We start from the raw sequence: 22,257 nt of genomic DNA, 5'->3' as shown, positions 1-22,257 counted from the left end.
AGGAGCTATACCACATGAATGGAGAGTTGCTATAGTAGCCCCTGTGTATAAAGGAAAGGGTGATAGACATAAAGCTAAAAATTACAGGCCAGTAAGTTTGACATGCATTGTATGTAAGCTTTGGGAAGGCATTCTTTCTGATTATATTAGACATGTTTGTGAAATTAATAACTGATTCGATAGTAGGCAGTTCGGTTTTAGGAAAGGTTATTCCACTGAAGCTCAACTTGTAGGATTCCAGCAAGATATAGCAAATGGAGGTCAAATGGACTGTATGGCGATTGACCTGTCTAAAGCATTTGATAGGGTGGATCATGGGAGACTACTGGCAAAAATGAGTGCAATTGGACTAGACAAAAGAGTGACTGAATGGGTTGCTATATTTCTAGAAAATAGATCTCGGAGAATTAGAGTAGGTGAAGCTTTATCTGACCCTGTAAAAATTAAGAGGGGAATTCCTCAAGGCAGTATTATCGGACCTTTATGTTTTCTTATATATATAAATGATATGAATAAAGGAGTGGAATCAGAGGTAAGGCTTTTTGCGGATGATGTTATTCTCTATAGAGTGATAAATAAGTTACAAGATTGTGAGCAACTGCAACGTGACCTCGAAAATGTTGTGAGATGGACAGCAGGCAATGGTATGTTGATAAACGGAGTTAAAAGTCAGGTTGTGAGTTTCACAAATAGGAAAAGTCCTCTCAGTTTTAATTACTGCGTTGATGGGGTGAAAGTTCCTTTTGGGGATCATTGTAAGTATCTGGGTGTTAATATACGGAAAGATCTTCATTGGGGTAATCACATAAATGGGATTGTAAATAAATCGTACAGATCTCTGCACATGGTTATGAGGGTGTTTAGGGGTTGTAGTAAGGATGTAAAGGAGAGTGCATATAAGTCTCTGGTAAGACCCCAACTAGAGTATTGTTCCAGTGTATGGGACCCTCACCAGGATTACCTGATTGAAGAACTGGAAAAAATCCAAAGAAAAGCAGCTCGATTTGTTCTGGGTGATTTCCGACAAAAGAGTAGCGTTACAAGAATGTTGCAATGTTTGGGTTGGGAAGAATTGAGAGAAAGAAGAAGAGCTGCTCGACTAAGTGGTATGTGGAAATTCTAAATGGAAATTCTAAGTTCCCATGGAGAGAGAGACTGTGCCTAATAAAAGGCTTGTGATAAGTTCACCTGCATACACCCCAGCATCAGTGGGTAGGGTCTGACACATCCCACTCTGAAGAGTCTAGTGTCAGACCTAAGACGAAATGCTGGTTAATAGAGCATACGCCTGAAAAGCCATACATCTAATTTTTGATCTAAGTGGTATGTTCCGAGCTGTCAGCGGAGAGATGGCGTGGAATGACATTAGTAGACGAATAAGTTTGAGTGGCATTTATAAAAGTAGGAAAGATCACAATATGAAGATAAAGTTGGAATTCAAAAGGACAAAATGGGGCAAATATTCATTTATAGGAAGGGGAGTTAGGGATTGGAATAACTTACCAAGGAAGATGTTCAGTAAATTTCCAATTTCTTTGAAATCATTTAGGAAGAGGCTAGGAAAGCAACAGATAGGGAATCTGCCACCTGGGTGACTGCCCTAAATGCAGATCAGTATTGACTGATTGATTGATTGAATGTAAAAGGAAATCATCCTGGTGGTGTTGCGAACGGCCAAGCTCATGGGGAGGAGGAAAATGATGTTGGTGAAATTACGCTTGAGGAAGTGGAAAGGATGGTAAATAAACTCCGTTGTCATAAAGCAGCAGGAATAGATGAAATTAGACCTGAAATGGTGAAATATAGTGGGAAAGCAGGGATGAAATGGCTTCATAAAGTAGTAAGATTAGCATGGAGTGTTGGTAAGGTACCTTCAGATTGGACAAAAGCAGTAATTGCATCAATCTATAAACAGGGGAACAGGAAGGATTGCAACAACTATTGAGGTGTCTCATTGATTAGTATACCAGGCAAAGTATTCACTGACATCTTGGAAGGTAGCGTGCGATCAGTCGTTAAAAACCAATGTGGTTTCAGACCACAGAGAGGCTGTCAGGATCAGATTTTCAGTATGCGCCAGGTAATTGAAAAATGCTACGAGAGGAATAGGCAGTTGTGTTCATGTTTCGTAGATCTAGAGAAAGCATATGACAGGGTACCGAGGGAAAAGATGTTCGCTATATTGGGGAACTATGGAATTAAAGGTAGATTATTAAAATCAATCAAAGGCATTTATGTAGCCAATTGGGCTTCAGTAAGAATTGATGGTAGAATGAGTTCTTGGTTCAGGGTACTTACAGAGGTTAGACAAGGCTGTAATCTTTCACCTTTGTTGTTCGTAGTTTACATGGATCATCTGCTGAAAGGTATAAAATGGCAGGGAGGGATTCAGTTAGGTGGAAATGTAGTAAGCAGTCTGGCCTATGCTGACGACTTGGTCTTAATGGCAGATTGTGCCGAAAGCCTGCAGTCTAATATCTTGGAACTTGAAAATAGATGTAATGAGTATGGTATGAAAATTATCCTCTCGAAGACCAAATTGATGTCAGTAGGTAAGAAATTCAACAGAATTGAATGTCAGGTTGGTGATACAAAGCTAGAACAGGTTGATAATTTCAAGTATTTAGGTTGTGTGTTCTCCCAGGATGGTAATATAGGAAGTGAGATTGAATCAAGGTGTCGTAAAGCTAATGCAGTGAGCTTGCAGTTACGATCAACAGTATTCTGTAAGAAGGAAGTCAGCTCCCAGACGAAACTATCTTTACATCGGTCTGTTTTCAGACCAACTTTGCTGTACGGGAGCGAAAGCTGGGTGGACTCAGGATATCTTATTCATAAGTTAGAAGTAACAGACATGAAAGTAGCAAGAATGATTGCTGGTACCAACAGGTGGGAACAATGGCAGGAGGGTACTTGGAATGAGGAGATAAAGGCTAATTTAGGAATGGACTCGATGGATGAAGCTGTACGCATAAACCGGCTTCGGTGGTGGGATCATGTGAGGCGAATGGAGGAGGATTGGTTACCTAGGAGAATAATGGTCTCTTGTTATGGAGGGTAAGAGAAGTAGAGATAGACCAAGACGACGATGGTTAGACTCAGTTTCTAACGATTTAAAGATAAGACCTATAGAACTAAATGAGGCTACAACACTAGTTGCAAATCGAGAATTGTGGCGACGTTTAGTAAATTCACAGAGGCTTGCAGACTGAATGCTGAAAGGCATAACAGTCTATAATGATAATGAATGTATGTATGTATGTATGTATGTATGTATGTATGTATGTATGTATGTATGTGATAACTAAAACATATGTATACCAGACAAAGATAGTGACAGCACTGACAGCAAGTCAGTTCCCTATCCACTCCTGTGTTTACATGGCCTGCCTGTTTTCTCCAGCAAGTCAGTGCTTGTTCTACATCTGACATTAGAGATTTACTTCTTTACCTGAGGTCCTAAGTCAATTTAACGACATCATATTGTGACAAGAAGATCATAACCTTAATTTTTTTATTATATATATTTTAATGTTATAATTATTCCTACAACATTGTCTTTTTCTGGTATACATATGTTTTAGTTATCACATAATTTAATTTTTATTTGGCTGAAGATGGCCACTGAGTGGCTGAAACTAGTCCGACTTACATAATATCATTTATTTGATATATTGTATTGAATTTATTCTTAACCTACAAAGCAATCATGACGTACCCATATGGGGTTGTGCCAAAACAGGAATTGAGGAATGGAAGGTGGACTATGCACGTACTTAAATAGACTGCCAACAGATGGCAGGAAGAGACTTTATACAGCTTAGAAACGCACACTTTCTGTGCACCCAAATGGGTTTGCACAGTTCTGGGTTTCAAACGAACGTAGGATCCTATATGGGGATGTGAAGTTGAAAAACTTGACTACTCTCACATACCCACATGCCACTGAACGTGTTAATTGTTTAAAATATCAAATTAAGTATTGGAAAGGAACCAAAAAGTGTCAAATCAAGTCTTACAAAGATAGGAACATGAAAAGAAATGCATAAAAGGATGAAGTAAATCCCATGTTAGTATAGGAAGAGGGAGTAATAGAAAGAGAGGACAAGGAAAAACATGAAAGTACAAGAGGACAGGGACAGTCTCCACATCTTTATGCACTACCATCTTTAAAGAAATAGGCTCTTTCCACTATATCTGTCTCTTCTCAGCCTCCAATGAGATCATTTCTGCTTCCAAATTTATGTAACAGTTTAAGGAAGTGAAGCATTTGTTGTATAGATTTCAAAACTGTAATGTCACTAATCTTTTCCAGGAACTTTTTTAAAATCCATATCCTTTTTTCTTTTTCAGTATGTTGGATGTTTGGAAATTCTTACTTCTATGAAAAGTCTGGATTTTGAAACACGATCTCAGGTGGCAAAGTAAGTACAAATTTGATTGTAGCATAGAAAAATAGTAGAATATGTGTTAGCATATATGGATGAAAATGACCTGTTCTTGCGATCTTCTGTTGAAATACACGGGCTCCAAAAATTATTGGCGCACCCCATTTTGTTGTAGAATAGAATAATTTTTTATTGTCGTTAGGCAACTGGCAGTTGCAATGGACAGTCATAGGTGCATAGTTACAAATATTACAAGTATCTCATTAAGCACAGAAAATAAATACAGTAGAGTCTCGTTAATCCGAACTAATTGGGACTGGAGTCTGTTCGGATTACGAAATTTTTTGATTAACTGGAAAATATTTTCTAATAATAATATTGTTTTTACGTCCCGCTAACTACTTTTACAATTCCGGAGATGCCTATGTGCCGGAATTTTCTCCTGCGGGAGTTCTTTTACGTGCCAGTATATCTACTCACACGAGGCTATCGTATTTGGGCACCTTCAAATACCACCGGACTGAGCCAGGATTGAACCTGCCAAGTTGGGGTCAGAAGGCCAGCGCCTCAACCGTTTGAGGAAAATAGTTTCTACAATACAGTACAGTACATACTGTAATTTGAAATGTCCATTCTTTAGCAGTTACATTAATAAAATACTGTATAAAATTACAGTAGGGTAGTTAAGAACCCGTAGAGGAGAAAACGACAATGAAAATCACATTAGCGAGTGGATGGGAGCTGACTGTCATCAATTACAAACAGACCAAGAAATTGTAGCTATGGTGGAGAAAGAATCTGGAGTTGATGAGGAACAGAGTGACGACGAAGAAAACCACAATGAACAACCAGTGTCACATTCAGATGCCGCGGCCGCCTTAGAACGTGCCGTACGCTACGTCAAGCAACACTCCGCTGCTACGCCCACTGATGTGATGTTTATGAGATGCTGGTTTAACACTGCATCTTCGAGTAGGTTCCAATCGCTATGGCAAAAGAAACTGACAGACTTTGTAAAGATAAACGACCACTGATAGATGGTTTATGATGTGTAATTATGTTTACATTAAGTCATTCTAGTAAAATATGACTAATAAAATGCAAGTAAATCTTCATTCTATAATAATATGTTCTTTCATTTCAATAAGGAGATTTAAAAAAAATGAATATTTCATTTCGGATTAACCGGAGTTTCGGTCTAACGGGGTTTGGATTAACGGGACTCTACTGTACAACTATATACACAAAAGTTAAAATAAATATAACACTATTCATCCAAGAGAGTGATAAAGAAGTACTAATTTACCAACGTGTTAGGATGGCGTTGGCCTTTATTACCTCCCTTGAAACAGTGTTACTCTTTCTTCAAATTCAGATACTGAGTAGAAGCTATTGGATGTCAACCAGTTTTTAAGGGTTCTTTTGAAGTTACATAGGGGCATATCCTTTACTTGGGCAGGTAGTTTGTTGAATAATTTAATGCCATTATACCTGTAGTTTTCTTGTGTTTTTCTCAGCCTAACATGTGGTAAATCTAAATAGTTCCTATATCTTGTGCCACATGAGTGTACATTGCTGCAAGTTGTTAGGTCGATGAGATTTTCTTTAGTATTAAGTATACTATGATAAATGTATGAGGGAAGAGTCATAATTGCAAGGTCTTGGAACATAGGTCTACAAGACTCCCTTGTGGCCTTACCTTTAATACATCTTATTGCCTTCTTTTGCCACTTGAACACATCTTGAGCCCCTGTTGAGTTACCCCATAACATGGTACCATATGATAAGTGTGAATGAAAGAAGGCATAGTATGCACTCATCATCTGACTACTACTAACTGATCCTTTAAGTCTGCGAAGCAAAAATATCACTTTAGCCAGTTTTGTACATAACTTTTGCATGTGTGTGTTTCAGGTTAATTTACAATCCAGATACAATCCCAATAATTTGACAGAATTTTGATCATTGTTATCCAGACCTGAATTAACTAAATGGGAGTAGATCACTTCTGTCTTATTATTTAGGATAAGTTTATATGCCTGCAACCAAGATGATGATTTGTGTAGCATTTCTATCCTTTCCTCCTGAACATATTTTAAGTCTCTATTGCTTGTTATGATAGTAATATCATCTGCAGAGAGCACTGACCTACAGGGTAAATTATTGACAATATTTATATACACAAGGAAGAGGAAAGTTCCTATAACTGAACCCTGAACCACCCCTGTTTTTACTTTGAAAGCCCCAGATCGTTGATTTTCTACCAGTACAATTTGATACCTGTCATTGAGGCAGGATGTAATTAATAATAACTCTAAATATTTCATGCCATAGTAGCTAAGTTTACTTATTAGTAAATTGTGCATTACTGAATCAGAAGCTTTGCTGAGGTCTAACAGTATAGCACTAGTAATGTGGTGAGACTCAAAGCCTTGAATTACTTCAGTCACAACAGCTTCTAAGGCTTTAATGGTTGATTTATTTGTTCTGAACCCAAACTGTGCAGCATTTAGTAAATTATACTTTTCAAAATATACAGATAGCTGTTCCTTTATAGAATGTTCTATTATCTTAGATATGATTGGAACAAATGGGTCGATAACTGCGTGGATCCATAACGTCCCCATTCTTAAACACAGAAATTGTAACTGTAATGTTTAGACAGTCTGGGAAGTCCCCTCAGCCAGTATCCAATTGATGAGGGGAGTTAGAGAAATTATTATTATTATGTCAATAATTTGTTTTAGAATAAAATTACTTATGCCATAGTAGTCTTCACAGTTTGAAGAATTTAGTTCTGAAACTATTTTGCAGACTTTCTTAGGGTTTATAACTTATCATTTAAAGGGGAGTCTGTTATTTTCAGGTGTTACACTATTCTTTAGTAGATTGTTGTATGCAGTTTCATTGTCTCCAGAGGTGTTACTGATATTTGTATGTTTGGCACTGTTTATAAAGTATTCATTAAGTACATTCAGTTCTATTGGCACAGAATTCTCCCTCTTTGCCTTCCCAATTTCATCGTTTATGATGGACCAGGCTGCCTTACATTTATTTTTAGAGTTATTAATAAAATAATCAGTAGCTTGTTGTTTTGCCAGTTGAATTTCCTTATGGTAGATTTTTTTAATGAGGGTATAATTTTCTTTATCTCTCAGTTTTCCTTGCTTTGCTTTATTGTAATAGATCATTAGGGGCCGTATTTTTTGGTAATAACGATATGCACGAGTTTTTTTGATATCTTCTTCCTTGTCTCTATATGACTTCCCAGGTACTAAAAATACAGTATTTTAGCAAAATGAACTCGCGAAATATCGCGAAATTTTATTTATTGCGCGAATCGCGCAAATAATCACGAAATATACACCACTCTGTGCGAAAAATGTGAAATGGCACCGGAAGAGCTCTCCAAAAAACGTTTAAATGTTTCTGAGAATTTGACTATCGTAGTTTCCTTCATATCTGTCTATTCTCCACACAAATGCACACAAAGCAGTAAGTACTGTGTATCGAAAGTATGTATATTCAGTTCCGCGATCTCTAAGGCAGTCGATAAAAATCAATATCTGTTATCGATTACAGCAAATAGCGTTGTGGTCGTAACAAGATACAAGACCGGTCGTAGATACAGCAGTGCGCAATGAGAGTTCATTACTTACGAACATTTACCAGCAAATGTCCAACATTTAAGTATAAAAATGCCGAAAACTGAAGTCACAACAGGTTTTTCGAGGGCCGAAGAATACAACAGTGAGGGGTTCTATGTATTTGATGCTGCAAGAAAGATTCTAATGTATCAATAGTGTACCGGTAATATTCGTAAAGTTGAAACGTGCAATATACACTGCAGAGAATCAGAATGAAGCAAATGAATATAATTCTAAGCGGCAAATAACAATAGGCGATACTTTACAGATCGTAAAAGTGTTGAAAAATTATGGAGAGCAATTTGTAATAGACACAAAAAAGCATTCGTGCATGCCAACATTCTTCTAGAAAAATAGGATAATCCTGGCATGAGGAAGAGAATGAATATAAAAGGAAAGATAAATAATACTGTCTTTACTGTAAAATATGGCGGTATTGGTAGGTCTATTGTAAATAAATCGCCTGTTTGAGTAGTAATAATGTTATTGTTTTTATGTCCACTAACCACTTTTACATTTTCCTGAGACGCTGAGATACCGGAATTTTGTCCCGCAGGAATTCTTTTACGTGCCAGTAAACTACTGACACGAGGCTGACGTATTTTAACTCCTTCAAATACCACCGGACTGAGCCAGGATCGAACCTGCTAAATTGGGGTCAGAAAGCCAGCGCTTTAACCATCTGAGCTACTCATCTCCGACCAGGAAAAAAAGAGCATATTCATGAACATCTTCCAGAGCTATATGACTTTGCAAAATGCAATGGAAGCACATCTGGTTGAGGAAATGAAAGAAGACAGTGTTAGCACAGTTTTAGGAGGTTTTCTAAAAGACCACAGTGAATTTACATCCAAGTGTTCGCAAGCATTATGGTTTCCGATGTCTAATGTCAGCGAGAGGAGCTTCTCTGCTTACAAAAAGACGCTTTCTGACTGTCGCACAAATCTGCATCGTGATAATGTTGAAACCATGCTTAGTTTGTACTTTGGAGACAAGTAAATCAACATCTAAAAATGTAGGCTATGTATAAATGTATATCACAGGGCAGATCACCTAACTTCATTTCGGAGTATCAGTGATTTATATATTTATTTCTATAACAATTTGCATATTTGGTTTTTCTAAGATTTAATAACAATGATACATTTCAAGAGTTTACTTTAAAACCCCTTATCACAAAGTTACATTTACCCCATACGCTACTACAAGGAAGATTTCGCAGGAAACATCGATCAGTATAAAATTTATTTCACAAAATACCTACCGAAATAGTGTCAGTTTTAACACCAAAATCAACAATTTTATTTCACCAAAAAATAAGGCCCCTATAGATCATCATTAAGTTCCTGATAGTTGCGAGGCGAGGAGTGTACCATTTCCCTTTATGCTTCCCTTTGAGTTTAACTGATCTGTTAATTACCTTTGTAGTTCTAGGACAGCACTCTTCCACACAGTAACCTAGTAACTGTATAAAATTGTCAGTTGCTTCCGAGGCATTATTTGAGTTTAGTATAATGTTTTCAAAATTGATGTGAATTAATTCATTTCTTAGCTTTAAAATGTTATTTTCTCCCAACCTCCTGAAATGTTTAAATTGCCTATTGTCATGTTGCTTTGCCAAATCAGTTTTTAATTTTCTGTGATCAGACAATATATGCTCTGAAACACCACATGTGAAGTCACTGTTTTGAACATTAGTGATTATGTTGTCCAGACAAGAATTTTTCCTGGTGGGTTGATCATTGGCAAGATAGAAATCATGAGACCTGAGAATATCACAAAATTGTTTCTTGATGGAGGATTCAACTAAAATATTAATATTAATACCACGTATGCAATAGATTTTGTAATTCCGATACCTTGCTAAGTACTCCGCAGAATGATCCCACATGTTCAGAAAGCCATGAATATCAGAATCTGGTGTTTGGTACAGGGAAATAATTATCAATTTAGTATTTGTAAATATCACCCCTGCCACTTCAAATAACTTTTCTATACAGTACTCTTCTAAATCCAAAACAGTGTATTTCATATTAGAGTTTATTTCCCCATATATTGCAACTCCCCCATTTGAAATCCTACTTATACAAAAATATGTAACTATATCAAATCCTGCTGGGATATAAAAACCAATCTCATCCTTTACAAGCCAATGTTCGTTAATACATAAAATATCAACTGGAGATGAATTCAAGAATATTTCAAGTTCACCTAGCTTATTTCTAATGGATTGAAGATTGATATGAAAAACAATAAGGTCTGAATTTACATAATGTTTCTTGAAACCTTGACTGCTGGTATAGGTTGGTCCACTAAAAGATGTCTGGTATTAATATTCATACTATTTCCTAGTGTTACATTTGACTCATGAATTGAGAGCTTCCCTGGAACCCAGATCCTTGTACACAGATCTTGATTTAAGGATCTGGGTTTTCTGGCAGGTTTCCCTGTATGTGCCAGTTTAGTGGTATAGGTTTTCTTAAGTGCAAATTAGTTTGCAAATCTCTGTTTATAATTGTAGCAGTTTGTCTACGGAGAGTTGCTTTTCTATTACCATTCAGATGTAACCCATGCCTAGTGAACATTTGCCTGCCAAGACCTAAAGTATCTACTACATAGACATTTCTAAAACTTTTACTTTTGTAGTTTTAGGCTCGGTGTAAGTCAGCTTAATATGCAAGATATGTATATGGACAGAGATACAGTAGGTACAAACTGTTATGTACAGCAATATTCATGAACACTATGAACTAACTGTTTAGAAATGAAAACTTGGTGTTAGAATGGCCAAAAATTTATTGGCATGGCAGAACCCTTGTACTGTTGGATCATGTAAATAACATACGAGAGAAGGTCATGTTTGAAGACTGATGTCTTAGTACTCAGGACTCTCAACATAGAACTGAAGAGATGAGAACATAAACAATCATTCTCTGTGTGAGACAAAGTTGTGTTCTACTGCAATCGTGAGGCAGAGGTTGCAGAGAGATTGGTAGAATGCTTTCTGTTGGCTTTTCCATTCTACGTTCTATAATACATAAATATAGAGAACAACAATCTGCAGGAAACAAACCCATGCCAGGTCACCCACGTGTATTTGCACATATATTTAGCCTAGAAGGAATCTACAAGAAGTGCTGTCTCATTAGCTGAGGACATTGCTGCAACATAATTTATAACAAAACTATAAGTTCAGACGGTATGGAATATCTTGAATAGTGCAGATATCCATGGCAGATTACCCAGAAGGGAACCATGTATTTCGGAGGTAAATGGGTAGAAATACCGTGAGTTTGCCAAGAACTTTAGTGACAAACCCCTGGAATTCTGAGATCTTTCATATTCTCAGACAAGTCAAAGTTCAGCTTGTTTAGTTCTGATGGGCAAAAGAAGGCGTGGCAAAAACCTAACACTGAATTACACCAATATTACACAGTGCCAACAGAAAAGCATGGTGGTGGATATTTTATAGTTTGGGGTACATGGCATTGTCAGGATTTGGAAATCTGGCCTTTCTTCATCTTTCATTTTTGGCTGCTGTGGACCACGTTAATTCGATTTTAGTTGCTTTTAGGCTTTGATCTTCACCCAGTACTCATTCATTCTTTCATTCAACATTTTACAGTTTAATTAATAGAGCTACGAACATACCTATGTCTAAGAAGAATCATAATAGAGAGATAAATATAATCCATCAAATCGCTCGTAGCAACGGATATTCAAACAGATTTATTAATAAAATGATAAATAAAGTGAAAAATGAACCTAAAACAACTTTAATTAAAGAGCGAAAAGAGAAAAAGAAATTCGTAGTTCTAACTTTTAGAAATAAGCACTCTTATCAACTGGCTAAAATTTTCAGGAAAAAGAACATCAGTGTCACATACAAAATGGATAATAATACTAATAAGATAATTTTCAATTCAGATAAAATAGAGAATAAATGTATATTTAATAAATCAGGAATTTACAAATTAACATGCCAAACATGTAAACAACGATACATAGGACAGTCCGGAAGAAGTTTGGCTATAAGGTACAAAGAACACGTTAATGCGGTCAAACATAAAAGATATTCGGCAATGGGAGAACATATGGTTGAAATGAATCATAAATTTACAGACATTTCCAATGACATGAAATTATTACATTCGACCAAAAAGGGAAAACTGATGAATGTTTTGGAAAATTTAGAAATTTACCTTACACAAAAATGTAATTCTGAATCAAGTTTAAATGAGAAATGTACAGAAGATAACCCACTGTTTAGGCTAGCATATAATCATTTAAGGAACAAAAAGAAGAAGAAAAGAAGAAAAACTTGAAGATCCTAAATTTGAATAGTGTTTCTCATTCAGTTCAACCAAAATTGTATGTATTGATTATTTTTATAATATTTCATAAGTTCTCTTTACTCTTTGATATCATGTATTGGGACACAATACTCCTTCAAATTGTAAAACAAAAGATTGTGTCATATTATGTTATTCTTTGATCTAACCACTGATGAAGGGAATGGTTGAGATTTTCTGAAACATGTATGGTTTAATAAATGTTTCTTTCATTTAATGAATGTATTGATCAATGCGGATTTAAATAAACTATTATAAATAGTTATATTATACATTCAGACCAGTCAATACGGACCAAACACAATATTAACCTATCATGGTTAAGTTTATTAACAGTGAATTTTGGGATTACGAATGTAATTGCAGGCTCAAATGCCATGAATTGGTTACAGTGGAGGAGAGACGAGTGATATTTACTAATTTTCATAAAGCTGGCTCTTATGAAGCTAGATGCCAAATAAGAGCAGGAATGGTTAAAGAGGTCAGTATTAAGCGGAACAGAGCAGTAGGATCTGAGAAGCGGAATGCATCCAGAGAGTATTTTCTGTGCAATAGGAAAGTGTGTAAAGCAATATTTTTACAAACATCGCGAGTTAGAATAATAACAGTAAGTTATTTATTAAATTGACCACCTAATCAATACAGTAAGTATAATTATTATTCTAATCAGATATCATCAATACGGACCATAAATTATATTTATTACATGTAACATTACGAGTGTCGAGTTGTGTTGTTGGCAAAACTTTAAAAAAATAAATAAAAGCAGCGATGTGAAATCGTGGATGGGAGAGGGAGTACTGGAGGACATAATAAACTACCAGAAGCTAAAGTCTGTGAAGTATGTAAGCACATTTCAAAATTTCCGAAGTATAAATCACATTATTGTTGTTCACAAACAAGGGAAAGTATTTAAGCCCAGGTACTATTCTCAATGTGATGTACGGTCTCAACTGTGAAAACTATGTGAATCCTGTTTCTTTAGCATTGTATAAAAAAATATTTCTAACCTAGTTCAACCTAAATTGTAAAACAGTAAAGAAAGACACATGCAATACATGTGATGCTTTTACCATGAGGATAGAGAATTCATCAGAATTGGATTCTTCACTAGCGAAATAAGAACATGAAAGTCATTTAGAGGAAGTAAACCCTGCAAGGAATCTCATGAAGCAGAATTTCATGCAGGCTAAAAAACGACACGTCGAGAGAAACTGAATGCATTTCGTTCGATTTGGAAAAGGCATTGCCACTTCCATGAATACCAACAAATATAGTGTTCTATGAACGCCAACTTTGGTTGTATCACTGCGGTATTCATGACTCTTAAGGACAAAGGATTTTGTTACCTGTGGGTGGAAGGAGATGCTGGAAGAGGAGGCCAAGAAATTGGATCGTGTTTAAGAACAAACATATTGGCTCATGTATCACCAGGCACAACACATTAGATTTTCTGGTCAGATTCATGTGGGGACCAGAATCGAAATATAAAAATAGCTTTGTTGCTGAAAACTATTCTAGAAGAACATCTTAGCTTACTATCACACAACGCTTTCTAGTTCCTGGGCACAGTTTTCTGAAAACTGACTCGGACTTTGGTGATATTGTGTCGGCATTAAAGTTCCAGCAACGTCTCTGTGTGCCAGAAGATTAAATTAAAATAATTAAGTCCTGCAGAAAGAGAAATCCGTTACAAGTCTTCCAATTGGTAAAGGATGACTTTGTAGGTACATCGGCAATAGAGGGCATGATCACCAACAGGAAGAAAAGTGTTGAGGGTGAAAAGGTAAACTGGTTACTGTTCAAGGAAATCCAGCACAGGAAATCAGAGCCTCTGTCAGTTTTTGTGAAAAGTGATCTAAGGCAGGAAACCTACACGGAAATAAACATTGGAAAAAGAACTGGTCGAAAATCTGTCGGTGACAGCGTACATTTCTCAAGAAAACGGGTTAATCTGTGGCCGGAAGGAAAACCAATAAGCTCAGAAAAATTACGTGATCTGAAGTCCATGTTTCACTTGATCCCTAAAGACTGTTTGGAGTTTTATCAAATAGTAGTTAGTTCTTCTACCATAGTTGATGATATCAAAAGTTTTTCAGGAAAACCTGATTTCGAAATAACTCGTGAAGTCGTTTGAGAAGGCGAACTTTACTCTTTTTCTTACGTTGATTTTACTATTATTATTTGCATCATTTAGTTGTGAACATGGGAATGGGTAATAAGAGAAGAGTTATTATTGACTATATTGTGATATTGTGCTTGATAGTTCTTTCCTGTAGAAATGTTGTGCTAGTTTTGTATTAATCTGTTTTGCGTTTGTAGTCTAAATGCCACCTGGCACTTGGATTCTGATTGCATTAGAGAATTTCTGAAATAACTTGTAGTCTAAGACACTTTTTTTATCAAAATAAAATACTCAGATAAGGTTTTTGCTTACATTATTTTAGAAAAACAAAATATGGTGCTATGTGAATATAATATTTGATTTATAGAAAAATGCACGTGGTAGATAGTTTTTCTTTAAGCATTCGCAAAGACGCCTTTTTCTCAGAACATGAATTTTGTTGCTTGGTCTGTCATTGCATAACACTTGACAGTGAGTGCTTTCAAATACAAATTTCAAGAGCAATGAAAACAAAGTTATAGGATGAGAGACTGGTTTTAAGAAAAATTTCCAGTTGGCTAGCAAACATTTTTCATGTTTCTGAAGAAGTGGATAAAGCCGCTCTGTCTAATCTTCGAACAAATAATACAGTTCCTTCCACCTCGAGAGTTGGGAGCCCTAGAAAACTCTTTGAAGATGGCGGATTGAGAACTAAATTGAGAAGGTTAGATACTTGAATAAAAGAATGATCACAACAAGAATTAACAGTGGCAGCTCAAGTTTCACTTTGGGCATCCAGTAAAAGGGACACTGCTAAAGTAATAGAGAATATTAGTGAGATGACACCTTGCAAATTGTGTAGATATAGAAAAGCATTTGAGTCACAGCAGCCATTACCTGTCCCATATTTTCCCATGTTTTCTTGTTCCACATTTTCTTGAAGAAAATAATTTATCTAAATTTCAGTATAACAATACACGTATAGGAGCTAAACAGAGGCATGGTGACACCACTGTACAGCACAGTTACGGAAGCAAAGTTAAGATGTTGTCCATTGACGGAAATATCAGAATCATGGATTTTTCAGTCAAACAACTTGTACCTGTACAAGAAAAAGTGTGCACAGGTATTAATGATACACCTCAGTCAGTTTGTGTGATTTACAAATGGGACTGCGATGGTAGCAGTAGACTCTGTAAATAGAAGCAGAAGTTGTCAGATGCATTCAGTGATACAGATAATTTGTGCACAGTGCCATTACGATTATACTTTATTTTCCAAAGCGACAATGTGAAGAATATATCTTATGGCAAAATTTAATACCTCCTTCCCCCTAGGTTCTGTAGGCTAATGAAGTTAGTGTTCCATAAGGAGACGGAGTTGTTGACTAGAGCAGAAGTCAGTTTAATACAAACACAGATTGGAAACCTGATCCATACAACAGTTTTCATAACATACATACATACATACATACATACATACATACATACATACATACATACATACATACATACATACATACATACATACATACATACATTATCATTATAATTATAGACTGTTATGCCTTTCAGCATTCAGTCTGCAAGCCTCTGAGAATTTACTAAACGTCGCCACAATTCTCGTTTTCATAAATGATAAATTTTTTTAAATAGATCATAATATATGACCATGGTAGACAGAAAAATATGTAATTCTTTGGCAGCTACTTCTTTGTAGGTTTGCTACATATATGGTAGTACTCCAGAAACAGTGAATGACATTAATGTAGTGGACTGCAATAGCATTGACACTATGAAGTATTATTTTGGACTTTCTCCTTTACATGCCTGGAACTGATTGAGTGCATTTTACACATTGCATGCAGGACTGATATTTGAAAGTGGCAAGCAAGGAAAGGCGAAGAAAAAGCAGTGGTTGCAAAGAAAAAGCGCATAATTTAACAGAGATTTTGATCTGAAATGAGACTGATCATTGATGAACCAAGAGTAGGAGGCAGTGGCACTTCAAACAATGGCAACACAGCTCGCTGTTGTTTTGAGAACTATGAGTTATCGGCCGAAATTACAGGTATCAGTGAAGAACTCATTGAACATTTTTTCACAATATTATGGATCATATCAAATGACTACGAAGTAAATGTAGAAGTTTTCAACAAATATGCTCCGGAAAATCCAGAATGATATTTAGATATGTATTCATGGTTTTACTTGCTGCATTTTGTCCACAAAATTCTAATTCATGGTGCAAAAGTATTACAAGCTGCTATCTTGCCGATTGGAATGCTATCAGGGGAGAAGCTCCAGAAACAAGAAATAAGCACTTAACAAAAATACAGGGAGAGGCATGTGAGGAAGTTTCCGTGAAGGTCTACTATACAAGATGTTTTTAATCTCTTACTAGTAAGTTCTCACCTCATAATTTCTCCACTTACTGTAGTATCAAGGAGCAAGAAGAAGGGATCATTACCATTGGACATCCGTTGTTTGCTTCATTTGAGCAGGAAGATGACATAGTCAGTGACTATGAATGTGATGACATTGATGATTGTGATGATGTTTATGAAAATGACCAGGCAGTGATGGCTGACAACTGTGTTTAGGGGAATTTGTTGCTTTTTTTTTTGGTATTACTTCTAAGTTAACATGTTTTATTTAATCACACCATACAATATTAAATCATTATAGTACCTATTCAAACTGTATTTTCATAATCATAACCAATTTCCCTTTTCCAGCTAACACCGGGTGGGGGCAAATATGGTTACTCTCCACTTTGTCCTGTCTCTCCACCATTCTTCATCTTTCAGTGTGTTCCATCCAAGTTCTGTTGTTCTATGCTGTTCTTTACTGAACCCATCCATTTTAATCTCAGCCTTCCTCATCCTCTCTTCACATCTGTTTTTCGAGAGCTTGTATTGGCAGTCTTTCTTCTTTCATCCACTTGACAGTTCCAGACCACCTCAATCTGTTCTGTTCTAGTTTGTCATTTAGTTTGTGCACATCTAGCTCTTTTCATATGTCTTCCTTTCTTACTTTATCCCTCCTGGTTTTCTGTACTCCTCAGGAATTTAATTTCAGCTGCCTGTACTCTACTCTTGTCTCTCTGAGTCATTGCCCAGGTTTCTGCTGCATGTGTCATTAAAGGTAAGTAATATCCCTTGTACGTTACTACTTTAGCTTTCTTCGGTACATCTTTATTCCATATTCCATCTCCATACCTGGTGGTAAAAGGTACTCCCCAGTTGTATCCTTCTACTGATTTCTTTATCCATTCTTCCATTTTATTTCAGTTACGCTTCTTGAGTATTTGAAGTGTTCTACTATTTCCAGTTCTTTGTCTCCAATTTTTATGGCTCCTTTTCCTTCTTTACTTCCTCTGCTCATCACCATTGTCTTGTTCTCCATGTTTATGCTCAATCCCCATTGTTCAGTCTATTCAGTACATTCAGCTGTTGTTGTACCTCCTCATCATCTTCTCCCCTGATCACATCATCATCTGCAAACATTCTTACATTCATTCTTTATAATGTTTCCCTTGCTGCCTTTATGATGCCATCCATCACCATTATGAACAGTAAAGGTGACAACACCCTCCCTTGTTTTAGCCCATTGTCAATTCCAAACCATTCTGTTCTACCCACTGTTGTCTTCACACAGCTGTAACTGTTATCATATATTGCTTGTATCATTGTTATTAGTTCCTTGCCAATGCCCCAGTGTGTCAGGCTTTCTCAAACTTTTGTTTTGGGGATGCTATTGTATGCCTTTCCTGTCGTTACTATATCTTTCCCATATTCCCAGCTCTTTTCCATAATTTGTCTCAGAATTAAAGTGGGTTCTCCTGTTGACCTTCCACTTCTGAATCCAAATTGTTCCTCTTGTAACTGGCTTTCCACCTATTCTCTAATTTTTCTTTCCAATATCCTTTACATTATCTTGGCAACATGGGAGATGATGGTGATTCCTAGTAGTTACCACTCATCTTCTTATCTCCTTTCTTGAATATTGGTATTATAACCCCTTTTCCCAATCCTCGTGTTGTAAACAAGGTTGGGTTTACAAAAAGCACAACTTCTTTATTTGCTTCACATGTAAAATTACAATATTTACACTAACAAAACTGAAAGTTATCTCGAAGCAAATTGAACTATGAATTTGGAGAAAGAGTCTGTCTTTGTACACTATATACACGTTGGAGTATTCACGTTCACTACTATTTCGGAAAGATAGTCCTTGTGACATGAAAAGTTCTTGATAGTCGAAAACTATCAGAAGCACTGACGTAAATATCTCAGAGTGTCCTTCCTTGTTGAAGTGTCTGAGTTCATTAACGTAAGTTCAATGACTGAAGAGTTCCTACTTAGCGAAACTAAGTCGATAATGGGAGCTGCATTAGTTAGGGAATGATAGAGGCATATAATGGTAAGACTGGGCATGGACAGCGGAATAGGCAAGAGGAGCGGTGACCCGAGGTGAGACCTCTTACTGCCAGAAATTCAGTCCACCTGGCCGAAGCACATTTTCAAGAGGAGTAGCCTCCGTGCTCGACGTAGGGTGTATTCTGGAGCTGGACACCGGGGTCAGTGGGCGTCTGGACAGGCTAGGAGCTCCTTTATATAGCACACACGACATTCCAGGCACGCGCACTGAGGGCTGCGCGTCGAGGCTCGAAGAATAACACACTGGCACGCGTGTAGCTGGGTGGCGGATCGAGAAGGGAGCGACGGACATACAACACCCTCCCCTCCTAAATATGCCGGTATGGCGTGAAACGGCGGCGGCGCTGGCGGCGGCTGCGATGCTGGGCCGGAGCTGCTGATGTCTCTGTTGTATTGTCCGGAGCTGGGACTGGGCGTAGTGGCGCTGCCTCGTCCTGAAAGGAACCCATGGTTATTAAATGGTCTAAAGCTCGTTCAGCAATAGATTTATCTGGCTTAGCAATAGCATCAATAGCTGGACATGGGCGGTAGCGCAGACGTATCTGGTCTTGATGGCGGCAGATACGTTTCTCCGTAGTCTGTATCTCGTAGAGACGATGACCCAACGATCTGCAGATGACTCCAGGTATCCAGAGTGGGTTGGACTTGAATGTCCTGGTGTAGACCTTGTCGTTGACTGAGAACTTCGGTGGTGAGGTCTGAGGCTGGGCCGGAAGAGGCTGCAACAGAGAAAGTAAAGTTCTGTGAGGTCGTCCATGGAGCTTCTGTGCAGGAGTGATATTATCATCGCCGGGCAGAGTTCTGTAGTTGCTTAAGAGTTGGAGCAATGCTTGGTCTTTAGTTAAGCCTGAAGAGACAGCTTTTTTCATACTTCTCTTAAATGTTTGTACAAAGCGTTCAGCTTCACCATTAGATTGAGGGTGAAAAGGCGGTGCTAGGATATGACGAATGCCATTATCAGTACAAAAGTTCTTAAAAGCAGTAGCTGTAAATTGAGGTCCGTTGTCCGAAATGAGTACTTGAGGTAAACCTTCTGTAGTAAATATTTTCTGAAGAGCACGAATGGTAGCTTCTGTTGTAGTAGTTGAATGCATATCCACGACATATGGAAAGTGCGATAGTGAATCGATGACTATTAACCACATGGAACTGAGGAAAGGACCTGCGAAATCGATGTGAACTCGTTCCCATGGAGTAGTAGCCGGAGGCCATGAAGCTAGATCAGAAGACGGGGCGTTCTGATTCAGTTGACATCGTTCACAATGACGGATGAGTTTTTCGATGGCGGCATCAATACCGGGCCAGTAGCAGTGTTGACGTGCGAGTTGCTTTGTTCTGGATATACCCCAATAGCTTTGGTGTAATAATTCGAGAACTTGTTTCTGTAGGCTAAGTGGGATAACCACTCGGAAGATGGTGCCTGTTTCTAGGAGTACGACTCCAGCACGAGTCGTGAGACGATGCTGCAGACGATGATAAGGTGCAAGGTGGGCAGGAAGCTTGCTCTGAAGAGGCCAACCGTTGCGGATGTAAGTACGCACAGTAGCAAGTGTACTGTCCCTATCCGTAGCTTTAGCTATGCAGGTAGCATCAATAGGAAAACTGGATACAGTATCTTCAAGTTCTATGTCCAACTGAAGACATTCAGATTCCTGAGAATCGAAGGCAGTATCAGGACCAACTGGTAAGCGTGAGAGGGCATCAGCATTACAATGCTGGGATGTGGCTCGATAGACAATCTGATAGGAATAATCAGAAAGGAACATGGACCATCTTTGAAGCTTGCGGAGGGAATTCTCAGGGATCTTATTACCAGGGTGGAATAAGTGTACGAGAGGCTTATGATCAGTAATGATCAGGAAATGGTTGTCATAGAGATATTCATTGAAACGGCGAATACCAAAGATGATGGCTAAAGCTTCTTTCTCTATCTGTGAGTATCGACGTTGATGGTCATTAAGTGTTTTTGAAGCGAATGCGATGGGGCGTTCCTGTCCATGACGATCCTTCTGGGAGAGAACGGCACCGACACCGTAGTCTGAAGCGTCAGTAGCTAGCGTGATGAGCTTGTCGGGCTGAAAATGAGTGAGTTGTATAGCTTGAATTAAGGCGTTGTTGATGGTTTTCCATGCCAGTTGGCATTGCGGAGTCCACTGAAATTTAACACCTTTTTTACGTAGAGCGTTTAATGGAGCTGCCACTGTAGCGAAGCGGGGAATGAACTTATTATAGTAGTTCGCTTTGCCTATGAAGGACTGGAGCTGCTTGAGGTTCTGAGGTGCCGGCATGTTTACGATAGCTGAGACATTCTGTGCACTAGGGCGAATTCCAGTCTTATCAAGTATATGTCCTAGGTAGTGAACTTGAGGCTGAAAGAATGTACATTTAGCGAGATTCGCTCGTAGGCCATTGTCTTTCAATTTCTGGAGAAGGAGGCGTAGATTGGTTAGATGTTCCTGATGATCTTTTCCAGTAACAATAATATCATCCAGGTAGTTAGCACAACCGGGAAGGGAGGCAGTGAGTTGAGCTAAATAGCGCTGAAAAATAGCCGCTGAGGATGAAACACCGAATGGGAGCCGCTGGAGCTGGAGCAGTCCGAGAGGAGTGTTGAGTGTTAGAAATTTCTTAGATTCTTCGTCTACAAGTAGCTGGAGATATGCTTCTTTAAGATCAACTCGAGAGAAGAATTGTCCACCAGAGAGACGGCGGAATAAGTCTTCTGGACGTGGAATAGGAAAGATATCTGTGTCGATGTGTGCGTTGACGGTAGATCGAAAATCTCCACAAAGTCGAACATTACCATCAGGTTTCTTGATGACCACTAGTGGAGTAGCCCATTGACTAGAAGTAACTGGGACCACAATTCCAGTTTGTATCCATCTGTCTAATTCTTTCGTGACCTGGTCTTGAAGTGCTAGGGGTACTGGACGTGCTTTGAGGAAGCGAGGCTTAGCTCCGGATTTCAGCTGTATGTGAGCTGTATAGTCTTTTGCTGTTCCGAGCTGAGAGTCGAAGACTTCAGGAAACTGCTCTAGGAGAGCGGTAACGTCAGAAGTAGGATGCAATGTAGATACGATGTTAATGTTGTCATGTATCTGGAAACCAAATAAGTTAAATAGATCCATGCCCATAATGTTGGAGGCAGTGTTGTTAACTACGAGAAGAGGAATGGCCTTCTGAATTCCTTTATAACTAGCCTGAAGCTTGATTTGACCTTTAATGTCAATTTTCCTTTTGTTAAATGTCACGAGCTGGATGTCAGCTGGAGAGCATGCAGGTGAACCTAAGTCATGGTATGTAGCCAGGTTAATAATAGAGACAG

General features: G+C 37.9%; 1 protein-coding gene across 4 annotated transcripts in view; it reads left to right on the top strand.

Annotated features, from left to right (window-relative positions):
* Shc (SHC-adaptor protein) overlaps nt 1-22,257 on the top strand; it is a 179,903-nt gene that overhangs the window by 25,353 nt on the left and 132,293 nt on the right. For all 4 annotated transcript variants that reach the window (XM_067135813.2, XM_067135812.2, XM_067135814.2 and 1 more), the window contains exon 3: nt 4,354-4,424. In XM_067135813.2, coding sequence (XP_066991914.2) covers nt 4,354-4,424 — 71 coding nt within the window. The remainder of the gene's footprint in view (nt 1-4,353; nt 4,425-22,257) is intronic.

The sequence above is a fragment of the Anabrus simplex genome, chromosome 1, assembly GCF_040414725.1.
Source record: "Anabrus simplex isolate iqAnaSimp1 chromosome 1, ASM4041472v1, whole genome shotgun sequence".
Lineage (NCBI taxonomy): Eukaryota > Metazoa > Arthropoda > Insecta > Orthoptera > Tettigoniidae > Anabrus > Anabrus simplex.
This window is presented reverse-complemented; position numbering and strand designations above follow the sequence as displayed.